Source organism: Gracilinanus agilis, chromosome 4 (genome assembly GCF_016433145.1).
Source record: "Gracilinanus agilis isolate LMUSP501 chromosome 4, AgileGrace, whole genome shotgun sequence".
NCBI lineage: Eukaryota > Metazoa > Chordata > Mammalia > Didelphimorphia > Didelphidae > Gracilinanus > Gracilinanus agilis.
In genome coordinates, this window is record NC_058133.1 from 190836403 (window position 1) to 190849384 (window position 12982).

The 12982-nt window shown below is 41.0% G+C and overlaps 1 protein-coding gene across 1 annotated transcript; it reads left to right on the plus strand.

The window, feature by feature from the left end:
- Positions 1-2250: 2250 nt before the first annotated feature.
- Positions 2251-12159, plus strand: LOC123246152 (keratin, type I cuticular Ha8-like). The gene is made up of 7 exons (XM_044675092.1): positions 2251-2697; positions 3954-4036; positions 5903-6059; positions 7773-7934; positions 8027-8152; positions 10853-11073; positions 12024-12159. Exons 1-7 carry the CDS (start codon positions 2251-2253, stop codon positions 12157-12159), a joined length of 1332 nt encoding a protein of 443 aa, XP_044531027.1.
- Positions 12160-12982: the final 823 nt, after the last annotated feature.

A 12982-nucleotide genomic window follows, 5' to 3' on the forward strand; every position in this document is an offset into this window, starting at 1 on the left:
GTGCTGTCTCAAACACATATTGCTTATGTGACCCCCTAGCACAATGCCAGATGCATAATGAAGGTTTAATAAATGCCTCTTGACTAATTGATTGAATGAATGACTCTGGGTAAATCACTTTAGTTCTCAATGCTCTAGGCCAGTGATGGGCAAAGTATGGCCAGTGGGCCAGATGCAGCCCCTTGAAATGTTCTATCCAGCCCTGCAACACTATTCCTAATCTGACGAATACAATGAGTAGGATACAATACAATGAAACTTTGAAAGAGTTGCCTTAGAAACAGATAGATGAGCATTTTCTTTCCTTTGGCCCCCTCTTTAAAAAGTTTGCCCATCACTGCTCTAGGCAATTCTCTAAGACTTGAAGTTGAAGAACTGATGCCAAACTACACTGGTAGAGAGAATTTGCTCACCTGGGAATTCCTTATACCACTGAAATCCCAAGTTCAGTATTCATTCCTATCCCATGTGCCAGGGCAGTTCCTGGTCATCTGCCTCAGGACAGAGGGTTTGCACCTCATAGACATATAAAAAAGGTTTGTTGAATTGTACTCAACCCCGTTGATGGTCCAAGGTTGGTGGAGGAAGGCGGAAGGAAGTGGACAGAGACCCCTAGAAAGGAGGCAGCTCTGTTTGTCTGTTCATTTCCTCTGAATCCTCATTCATCACATCAGGAATACTTCAGTTTGGATGTGCTGTTTACCTCAAAGCCAAGGGTCAAGGTATTCATCCTGTGAACAGAGACAAAGATAATTCTTATTTAGCATAACAAAGAAGCTGGATGGTTAATTATACTTTCCTGGGGTTTGTAGAGAAATAGTCTGCTGGCATATGTTTGTTATGGGCCAGAGCAAAGCAATAAAGCTTTTGGATGCTCTGAGTATGTCTGAAGATGAAGGAAATTTAAATTTTGGGCATGAGTCTCTTTATTAATGGACTATCAAAGGAGATACATTTTTTCAAAGGTGCAAGAGAGTCTGTCAAAAGAAGGGACATCAAAGTCCAAATTTGTGTCTTCACTAAAAAAAGTTTGGAGAGGACACAATCCTGAGAGGGGGGGCAGATAGGGATATAGGTAACAAGTGGAGAAGCTGAGAGAAGAGATGGGAAGCTTTGAGAAAAGACATCATAAAATATTAATCACTGTTGACCATAGCCAACTTACACAGTTCTGGTAGATGAGAACACATTTTTTTCCCCCTGACAATATGGAACTATATTTTAAAATACATTTGTTTATTCCTCTCTGCCTGCCTCACTTCCACCCCACTGTCCATTTTCTTTCAGACAATGATTTTCAAGATTGACTTGCCAAATGTTAATTAGAATTTAGTTCCCCCCTAACTCTAGCTGAATGCTTTCTCTAGTACTTCTCAACAGATCCATCCAGTTCCTTTCCTCTTGGAGAGGATGATAGGATTGTTTTGGAGACCAAAGTTCTCATCTTGGTCTTATGATCTTGGATAAGTCCCTTTTTTTTCTCTAGGCCTCAGTTTCCCCTCTTTACGAGAGTAAAAAGTTTAGATTTGATGCTCTCTCTGGTTCCCTTCAGCTTTAAATTCTATGATCCTATTGTCCAAGGTTGCTCCAAAGGGAACTTTTTTTGAGTCTGGGAACCTATCTTTGAATGACCTGTATGTGACCTTCCATAGAGGGCCATTGGATGAGGAAGAGGATAGGTATGATTTTTCCTTCCGACTCCAAGCTTGGACAACAGTATCATTGCTACATATTTTAGACTCTTCTAATTTTTTAGACTTTTCAGGGATCAAAGTGCTTATTCAAATGAATTCCCCGGAGCAGGAAAAGGATTGGAAGTAGAGACTAGGCAGTTTTATGATGCCCATTGGTTGGGATGGCATGACTCTTTGCCTCTCACATACTTGAATGGAAGGTCAAGGAGTAATTCAAAACCACTGAATTTGTGATGTTGAGTTTATACGTCTTTGAAGAATGAAGTTTTTGCATGTATTCTAGGGCCATGTGAGGACTCCATGTAAGGAGTTTTGTTAGACAAAATCTTTTATGATCTAATTAACTCTTTATAGGGAACCAAATCACTAGTCAGTGATTAGTCAATCAGGAGATTGTATAATAATCAACATAAACACTGAGTGGAATGCTAATTTCTTGTACCAACACCCACTTGCCAGGGGTATAAATATGTATATATAGGTTTAGAGAAAAAGAAACTGTTCAATTTTGAGTGAGTACAACCTAGAACCAACCCTATACCTCTTTCCAGCTGCCATGGCTGCCAACTTCTGTAGAACATCTGGCTATTCAGGCTCCATCAGGAGTGGGAGGTTTTTGGAACCTCAAGCTGCCTCCATGTGCTTTTCTGCAACTATGGCTCATAACAATCGAGTCCGGGTTGGAACAACTACTCTGGGCCAACCCAGCCTCTGTCTGCCAAACAGCTGCCAGTCAGCCTGCCCCTTACCTGGGACCCTAAACATCCCTGCCAACATTGGGAACTGTGGAAATTATGGCGAAGGCTTCTTGAATGCTCACGAGAAGGAGACCATGCAGTTTCTGAATGACCGCCTGGCCAACTACCTGGAGAAGGTGCGTCAGTTGGAGCTAGAGAATGCAGAGCTGGAGACCAAGATTCAAGAATGGAGTAAATGCCATGAGTCCTTTGTGTGCCCAGATTACCAGTCCTACTTCAGGACCATGGAGGAGTTTCAGCAGAAGGTAATATTTGTGGGGCACTTTTGGTTTTCAAGGTTTCTGATGTAGTGTGAAAAAATATGACTAAGGCATAAATTTATTTGAGGCAGAAGATTTTTCTACATAAAATAGAAAATGCTTACCTGGAATCCTAGATTCTTAGGTCAGATATGAATGAATCTTACTTTTTGAAGTTTTCTTTAGAAATTGCTTATGTCATGAAAGGAGTACAAGATTTGACTCAAGAAATTAAAGTCAGAGACCTGGAAATTGCAGACAAGTGGATTTTAGCTGTATTGAGAGACTGATTTCCCAAAGTGGAAAGAACCACCTCAGGCAGCAGTGAGTTCCCTGCCACTAGATGTCTTCAAGTAGAAACTGACTGATCACTTTTTGGATATTTTGCTGAGGGGGTTTCTGCTTGGGTACAGTTTGGACAAGAGGGTTTTCCATCTATTGATCTTTAGAGGACACATAGGTTATGCTAATTCATTTCCATTGACCTCTAGGACATCCCATCTCCTCAGAATTCATGTATCATTAGCTCAATTTCAGAAGGCTATTTTACTTAACCTCAGGATAGGCAAAAAAAGTAAGTACAAAATGGACATCTCTTTTAAACTGGAGAGGGCAAGAGCAGATTTTTAGTGAGCTTAGTGAATAAGAATGCAGAAGCTTTCTTTTTTTACTTCAGAAATGCAACCCATTGCATGATATTCCATTATAGTCTATTATACCTGGTCCCTTACTTTTATTTTTTCCCAACTCATTCCATAGAATTATTCCTTAAAAAAGATGTCATTTGTATTCATAGCCCTGTTTCCTAGCCTAGTACTTGGTGAATAGATAGAGTCTGATAAATGTATGTTGGTGAACCAATTGGATATTATTTGGTAAGCAATGGGGAGCCATGGAAGATTTTGGAAGAGGGTATATTGTCTTGGATTTGGAAATTGATTAATCAGCTAACCGACAAGTACTTATTAATTGCCTATCATGTGCTAGACATTGTACTAAGTGAATATAAAGAAGGATGCAATTCCTCTTTGCATTCTAATGAGGGAGTTGGTCAGTCAACAAACACTGAGTGAGCATTTACTTTGAGCCAGGAAAAGGTAAATTAACTTTGAATTCAATTCAATTTTTACAAAATTGAATTGAATCAAATATGGGCAAGATTATGTTACTGAACTGCATAGGACACTTAGGAAAACATGAATGCTTCATACCTGAGACCTGGACACAACACAAGACCAACAGTGTCACTTCTCCTTCTGCAGATCCTATGTACCAAGTCTGAAAACACCAGGCTGGTGGTGCAGATTGACAATGCCAAGTTGGCTGCTGATGACTTCAGAACCAAGTGAGTTGGGCTGGAAGAGGGAGAGGAGAGTCAGGAGAATTCATTGTTTTTCTCTGGCCCCCTTGGCCAATGTCAGGAATATAACCCAACTTTTACAACAAGAGACAAAATAACACACCAACCCAAGGGGCTGGGAAGTAGTCCAAGAATGTCAGAGCTGGTAGAACCTTAAAGACTGTTCCCTGTCCCTCCTCATTTTACAGTGAAGGAAACAGAGGCCCAGAAACTCTTTAATGATGTGTAATTATTTAGTAGGAAGGATTGTGACTAGAACTCTAGTTTTTCATCTCTCATTTCTTCCCTCTGTGTCAAAGCTGCTTCCTTTGAGTTGACCAATAATTTCAAAAGTCACATTAATGATAACTGAAGTGGCAGAAATTAATCTCCCTATCTTTCACGTGGCAAATTAAGTGGGTTGAACAACCTGATGAAAGCCACACAAAGGGCCAATATTGGGGAGTGGACAGAATGCTGCAGTGAGGAGACCTGGGATCTAGTCTTGTTTGGACTATCATTTCATGGTAAGACCTCTGCAAGTCGTTTGTCTTTTAGGGCCTCAGTGCTCCCACAAAGGGGTTGGACTAGGGAACCTTTGAGTTTCCTTCTGGCTTTGATATCCTCTCACTCCCTGGCTTGGGATTAGTATTGCTCCTCTTTTACCTCCCAGGTAAATCTCTCTTTCTAGAGCTAAAGAAAGTAATTTTCTTTTCGATGTGGTATAACAGAGTGTTGGATTTGGAAGCACAGGTCCTTGGGTTTGAATCTTGTCTTTGTCTCTTATTTTTTGTATGACCTTGGGAAGAGCATTTGACCTCTCTGGGGATTCAATTTCCTCATATATAAAATGAAGGAGTTGATTTTGGGAACCTCTAAGTTTCCTTCTAGCTCTGAATGCATGATCTTTATGACTTGTACAGTCGAGTTCTGATTCCCAAAAGGAATCATGGAATCTAGGACTGGAAAGGACCAATGAGGAAGGAACTGAGGCTCAGAGAATTAATTGACTTGTTCTAGGTCATGGAGGCAGTGAGTAGTAGAGCTGGGAATAAAATTCAGTTTCTTAGCAATGATCATTGTTTTTTCCTCTAAATCAGGGGTTCTTGGCTTTTTTGAGACGCATATATAAAACCTAATTATTACTATGCTTTGTTACCTACATTCATAATAGAAAAAATATTAAATTTTATTTAGAAGTTAATAAAAAGATGTGATCTTTCCCCTATCCAACTTGATAAACCATCTGTAATCCATCAATGGACCTATGGGGTGTCTGTTTACCCCAGATACCTAAGAACTCTTTTTGCCCTAAACCCTTAACTTCCATCTTAGAATCAATGCTGGGTATTTGTTCCAAGGTGGAAGAGTGGTAAGTGCTAGGCAATGGGGGTTAAGTGACTTGCCCAGGGTCACACAGCTAGGAAGTGTCTGAGGCCAGATTTGAACTGGGCCTGGCTCTCAATCCACTGAGCCATGTAGCTGCCCCAAGAACTCCTATTCTAAACTACATCAAGTCTCATCATAGACTGGGGCTCTTTTGGCCCATGTATGTACTGAGGTGTGGTATGTACTGAGGGTTCAGATACTCAAAGAATTCCTGGAAACTTTAAGACATGTCAATGTCTTAAGTAAAAAAAATTCATAATAAATAAATAATATTTATTATATTATAAATATATAAAGCTTATATTATTATAAATATTATATTATAATTTATACTATATTATTATAAATATAATATAAAGCTTATATATAAAGCTTAAATGGAGAAAACCAATGATGGCATGACAGGAAGGTGGACTCCCCAGGGCCACGTCTGCCATTCTCTGAATATATGTACTGTGAACTCCTGTTTTCCACTGTTGAAAGGTATGAGACAGAGCGGTCTCTCCGTCAGCTGGTAGAGGCTGATATTGGAAGCCTGCGCAGGAACCTGGACGACCTCACTCTGGCTAAATGTGACCTGGAGGCCCAGCTGGAGTCCCTAAAGGAGGAATTGCTGTGCTTCAAGAAGAACCATGAGCAGGTAGAGAGCACACACAGAACCTGGGCCCTGAGACAGCTGCAGCTCTCCATTCTATTGGGGTGGGAAAATCCAGGCTTTCTTCCTTTTTAGAATAATCAATGAAGGTTAAATAATATATATTTTATATTATTATAATATTATGTGTCATAATATTATATATAAATAATATATTTTATTATATATACTATATAATATAATCCTAGAATATAAATCTGAAGTACCTTATAGAATACCTCATAGCATTATATTAATACTTTACAGTTTGCAAAACACTTTTTATCCTCACAATGCCCTGGGAGAGAGCTGCTCCTTTAAGTTATATTCTACAGGTAGTCAGGCCAAATGATATAATAATTATAGAGCACTTAGCACAGTGACTGGCACATAAATGTTAGCTATTATTATTATTATTATTATTATTATTATTATTATTATCAGCTGTTATCACTGATAAGAGGGACCCAAGGGAGGTGGGAGACAATGCCTCAGAGCATATCCTGGGACATACATTACTTGTATAGACTCTGTATTGTGATGATTTCTTTTTTTATCTGGACTTGTGATTTTTCTCAGTAGAGAAATCCCAGTATGGATGTTCTTTCCAGCCATACTGATCAGCATCAACTCTTTAACTTAATAGTCAGAGAGAGCTAGCAGCAGCGCAAGGCACAGAGAAGTTCATCTTGACTTCAACCAATGCCACGCTATCTTTTCGTGTCATTTAAAAAAGTTTTTTAAATTGATTATGAAAATTTGTCTCCCCTCCTCTCACCCCCCCCTCCCATAGCCTACAAGCAATTCCACTGGGCTTTACATGTGTCATTGATCCAGACCTATTTCTATATTATTGATATTTGCACCAGGGTGATCCTTTAGAGTCTGCATCCCCAATCATGTCCCCATCGACCCATGTGATCAAGCAGTCGTTAGTGTCATCTTTAATAACTAATATTACTGGGGCAGCTAGATAGAATGCCAGATCCAGAGTTGGGAGGATCTGGGTTCAAATCTGGACTCACACACTTTCTGGTTGTGCCACTTAACCCTGATTGCACAGCCCTTGCCACTCTTCTGTCTTAGAATTGATACTAAGACAGAAGATAAGAATTTTAAAAAATGTTTATTACCAAGCCACTCTGTAACATTACAAAATCATGCTGGGATGTCTGATCACTTGATCCAAAAAGAATGGTCCGCGAGGAGCTGAGCAGATGCTTGAGCCCTTTGGTGTTCTTTTCTGGATCCTCTGATTACTGCCTTCTTGTCTTTTACTGCTTACTCCTTGGATGTAAACACTGTTCCCATGAAGCAGTAAAGAAGCTGTTTCATTTAGTGCCAAGTTTTGCCAGAGCTAGTTAATGACGTTGCGTAGCTGATGTCTGTAACTGGAAGTTGGGTCCCCTGCCCAGTTCCTAGCCAAATCCTGGCACTGGATGGGAGGCTGTTTCTGTAGTCTGGGGTGGGAGGCAGCTGTCAGGGTTCCAGATCAAAAGATTCCCCTCTGCTCCTGAGGAAGTTCATTGCTGGTCACAAACTCTTTTTGATACCTTCTAAAATTCTCTGAGTTATGTTCTTCCTATCATTGATGCTCAGTAAAAACTCTTGAGTCTTAGGGAAATTTATTTCTCTTCCATCCTGCCCTCAGGAGGCAGGGGAGACTACCGCAAGGAGAATGACTTTTCTTAAACTGGGCATTCTGTTCTGCCTCTCCAGGAGGTCCACAACCTACAGTGCCAGCTGGGAGACAAGCTCCACATCGAGCTGGACTCAGCCCCACCTGTGGACCTTAACCGGGTGCTGGGTGAGATGAGGTGCCAGTATGAGGCCATGGTGGAGACCAACCGCAACGATGTGGAGCAGTGGTTCCTCGCCCAGGTGAGGGCAGTGGGGCTCAAGGTTGGGGGGTGGCCACCAGCTTCCTGAGGGCGCTTGCCATGGACTCCGTCCTTGTGTTTTGACTTTTTCAGAGTGAGGGCATCAGTCTGCAGGAGATGTCCTGCTCAGAGGAGCTTCAGTGCTGCCAATCAGAGATCCTGGAACTAAAACGCTCTGTGAATGCCCTGGAGGTTGAGCTGCAGGCCCAGCACAAACTGGTAGGTTTTTCCCTCTAAGTCTTATGTAGTAGATTCAGTATATTTTCCCTACCAGCTGTCTTGCACCGAATAATTCCCTTATTTTATTTTGTTTTGTTTTGTTTTGTTTTATTTTCTGTTTTTTCTTTTTATTTTAAATTTCCTAATTTTAAAAGGGACAAGCATTTCAAATCTCTTCTCCACCTCTTATAGAATAATGTTCTCAAAAAATGTCTGTAGAAGGTATCTAATTCAATCAGTCAGTTATGTACTGGACAGTGTGATATGTGCAAGGGATATAGAAAAGAAGCAAAAGACAGCCCCTGACCTCACAGAGGGGCATCTAGATGGTGCAATGGACAGAGCGGATAGAGTACATGGCCTAGAGTCAGGAGGATCGGAGTTCAAATCTGGCCTCAGACACCTACTAGCTGTGTGACCCTGGGTAAGTCACTTAACCCAGTTTGCCTCCATTATCTCATCTGTAAAATGAGTTGTAGAAGGAAAAAGAACAATGGCTCAATTATCTCTGCCAAGAAAACTCCAAATGGGCTCATGAAGAGTCAGATATGACTGAAACAACCAAAGAACAATAACAAGCCCTCCAGAAGCTTTCGATTTAATGAGGGAGATAATGAACAAAATATGTACAAACAAGGTCTTTATTAAGTGCCTGCAAGGAATAGGCACACAAGAAAAGAAAGGAAGGAAACCAGGTTTGTCCTCAAGGAATTACATTTCTCTGCAATTACTGACATAGAAGAAATTAAGGTTTGCAAAGAACTTTGCATTCATTAGCTCATTTGATTGGCAGCTAGTTGGAAGCAGAGGATAGAGTGCTGGGCATGGAGTCGTGGAGTCAATCACCTTAGATACTTCTTGGCTAGATGACCCTGGACCCTTCATTTAATCTGTTTCCTCAATTGTAAAATGGGGATCATAATAGCAACTCTCAGGGTTGTTGTGAGACTCAAATTAGATATTTGCAAAGGACTTTGCACAGTGCCTGGCACAAAACATGTGCTTAATAAATGCCTCTTCCATTCCATTTCATTCTCATGTGCTATAGGTGTTATAATACCCATTTTATAGATGACAAAACTGAGATTGAGCAAGTGTCCGAGGCCATAACTCAGTTTTTTCTTTTCCAAGTCCAGTATTTTAAGCATTCACTATAAGATGTTGCCTCTAATGAATGAACATATATGCTTTGAAGTAATTTTTATTGGCAGGGTGCTATAAGGCATTATTTCAAAGGTTTATGATGGAAGGTGAGTTTAGACTCAGGGTTGTTCCTCCTGAATTATGTGGCTGATATTTATAGAGCATCTCAAAGGCTACAAAGCACTTTGCCTCCATGATGTCACTGGATCTTCATAGGAAGGCTCAGGGAATCAGAAACCAGATCGCTTCAAGGTTACCTTCACAAGACCATAAATTTATATCCAAAAGGAACTTCAGAGGCCCTAGACTAACTTTTTCATTTTGCAGTTGAGGAAACTCAGAGCAAAAGGTTGTGACTTGTCCAGGGTCAAATAATAACTTGTAGAGGTAAAACTTGGACCCTGAAGTTTGGACTGCAAATGCACTATTTTCTTCCACTGTACAATATTGCCTTTTTTTTTTTAACCCTTACCTTTCATCTTAGAATCAACACTGTGCATTGATTCTAAGGCAGATGAGTGGTAAGGGCTAGGCAATGGGGGTTAAGTGATTTGCCCAGGTCACACAGCTAGGAAGTATCTGAGGCTAGATTTGAGCATAGGACCTTCCATCTTTAGACTTGGCTCTCAATCCACTGAGCCACCTACCTACCTGTCTCCAGCAATGCTGCTTTTTTTTTTTTACCCTTGTACTTCGGTGTATTGTCTCATAGGTGGAAGAGTGGTAAGGGTGGGCAATGGGGGTCAAGTGACTTGCCCAGGGTCACATAGCTGGGAAGTGTCTGAAGCCGGGTTTGAACCTAGGACCTCCCGTCTCTAGGCCTGACTCTCACTCCACTGAGCTACCCAGCTGCCCCAGCAATGCTGCTTTTTAATCCCCTAGGAGTGGCAGCTAGGTAGCACTGTGGGTAGAGCATCAGCCTGAATATGGAAGACCTAGGTTCAAATCTGACCTCAGACACTTCCTAGCTGTGGGACCCCGGGCAAGTCACTTAACCCCTATTGCCTTTTTTTCCCCCCATCATAAACCTTTGAAATAATGCCTTATAGCACCCTGCCAATAAAAATTACTTCAAAGCATATATGTTCATTCATTAGAGGCAATATCTTATAGCCCTTACCACTCTTCTGTTTTAGAATTGATACTGACAGAAGGTCTGAGTTTAATAGAAAAATGCCCTATGAGCTTGGTATGTTTTGGGATTATATGGGGATAACCATAGAAACAGAGTAGGGGAGTAGGTGGCTTCTACTAATGACTCCTTACTCCCTCTCTTGGATTTTGGTTGAATCACACTGCTTTCTTATTGAAAATATAGTCTGTGGTAGAGTGTATTAAGTCCTGGAGTTGAGCTCATGAAGTAATGAGTTCAAATCTTGCCTTTCACATTAACTTGCTGTATATTAAATCATTTAACCAATGTCAGTTTTAATTTACTCATCTGAAAAATTGGGGAAAATCATGCCTATAGTACCTGTCTCATGGGAGTAAGGCAGATGATGTGTATGGAATGGTGCCTGAAAATGCCGGTGTCTCATTTGTTCTTTCTCATTTCAGAAAGACTGTTTGGAAAACTCCTTGTGTGAATCTGAGGCTCGTTACAGCACTGAGCTGGCCCAGATGCAGTATCTGATCAGTAATGTGGAGGAGCAGCTGGCTGAGATCCGAGCTGACCTCGAGAGGCAGAACCACGAGTACCAGGTGCTTCTGGATGTCAAAGCCCGGCTGGAGTGTGAGATCTCCACCTACCGAAATCTGCTGGAGTGCGAGGACTGCAAGTAAGTATTATGGGGAGAGTATGGTGTCTCAAAGGAACATCCCCAAATGAAGGCATATTCATTTATATGGTGAATATGAAGACAACCACAGAATACACATATTACTTAATTTTATGCTTCTAATAACTTAGGGAGATAGAGCAGGTATTATGTCCCTCTCATAGGTAAGGAAGCTGAGACAAAGAGATAGAGCATTCCCAACATAGACTCTGCTTACTTCTCATGGGGTACTATCAGGTTTAGATTTGAGTCTTTTGCCTTATTTATCCAAGTTCTGTTTTTATGGAAACGGTATCTGGTTTAGCCACTCTGAAGCCTTGGACAAATTGATGAACTGCTCCGAGTTTCAGTTCAGAAAATTGATAGAGTTAGTTGCCAAGGCTGGATTTTTCTAACTCCCAACTGTCAATCTCTCTCTCTCTCTCTCTCTCTCTCTCTCTCTCTCTCTCTCTCTCTCTCTCTCTTTCTGTCTCTCCCTCTCTCTGTCTCCATCTCTCTGTCTCTGTTTCTCTCTATCTCTTTATGATTCTCTGTCTTTCTTCACATTTTATTTTTGTACTACTCTGCCACTATTTATGTACAAGACTCTCTGTGTCTCCATGTTGTGCTCTCTCTGTCTCTGCCTTTCTCCATCTCACTCTTCCCCTCCCCCTCTCTCTCCCTCACTCTCTCTATTGCTCTTTCTGTCTCTTTGTCTCTATCTCTGTCTCTCTCTTTTCATATTTAGTTTTTCTACTCAGGCTCTAGATAGGATACTTAGGTTCTAAATTTGGCTTTGCTCCTGTTTATCTATAAACCTCAGGCAGGTCAGTTCCTCCTCTGTAAAACGTGGGCATTTAATTAGCTGATCTCTAAGGTCTCTTCCAGCTCTGATGGTCTAGGATTTCTAAATGTTTTAACTTTCCCTTTGTTTTACAACGAAATGTCTAAAACCTCTTTTCCCTCTACAGGCTTCCTTGCAACCCATGTGCTAACCCCGTATCCTGTGTCCCTTGCCCACCTCCTGCTGCCTGCACACCTTGTAAACCTTGCCTTCCCAGTGCCCAGCGAACAATCTGTGGTCCCTGCTCATCATCTCGATGTTGAAATTCTGACTCGCCTAACACATTGCCCTATGGAAAAAATCTTCATCTCCTGAGGTCTATCCATGAACCACTAAAAGAACCATCTTAATCCCTTCTGACTTGTGGGCTCTCTAAGACACTACCCTTCTCATCAGTCTGAATGAGTAAACACATTTGAGTTGTGTTTTAAAGACTAAAATCTTCTCTCCAAGCTCTATTTCCTTCACTTAATACGGGATACTTTATCCCGTGCTTTATTCACATACGTTTACTTTCAGTCTCATATTTTCTATCTTTTGCTGCCTCTCTGTGTCTTCTATGATACAATTAAAAATCTTTTTTTATTTGTTAATAAACTTCTTTTCTACAGCATAGTTACATTAGTCCTCACTAACTTTGATTATTAACTGCTGTTCACACCTGTGAAGTGCCATATGGGGATTGGTGGGATGTTTCCATAAAGCTGGTGATTGTTTGGTACAGGGTACTAGAACACAGGTGCCACAAATCTGTCTGGGGAGGAGGGGATAGAGTAAAAAATGAGCAGTGGAAAAATGGTAACACATTAAGCAGAGGGAACATATTTTCCCTAGGACTTACTTAAGAAACACCCTGGCAGAGGGAGTCTCAAGTAAGGGCAGTAGAAATGCAAACTCAGGATAATTAGAGTAATATTGGGAACTTTTGGTGAACTGAACTAATGACAGATATACTATAGTAAGGGCAGACTCCTTCACCTCTTAAGTTCTGTGCTTAAATTATTTGTGCCTGGGATCCAGGGCATGATAAGAGAATCTGAAGGACTGCCATGTAGAAGGATTATACTACTTCCTTTTGTCTCCATG

What these genes read in the sequence shown, in the direction of transcription:
- LOC123246152 (XM_044675092.1), top strand. Translation starts at nt 2,251, where the DNA reads ATGGCTGCCAACTTCTGTAGAACATCTGGCTATTCAGGCTCCATCAGG. An exon ending in TGCAGGCCCAGCACAAACTG is followed by an intron (nt 8,153 to 10,852) that starts GTAGGTTTTTCC and finishes TTCTCATTTCAG; the next exon opens with AAAGACTGTTTGGAAAACTC. An exon ending in CTGGAGTGCGAGGACTGCAA is followed by an intron (nt 11,074 to 12,023) that starts GTAAGTATTATG and finishes TTCCCTCTACAG; the next exon opens with GCTTCCTTGCAACCCATGTG.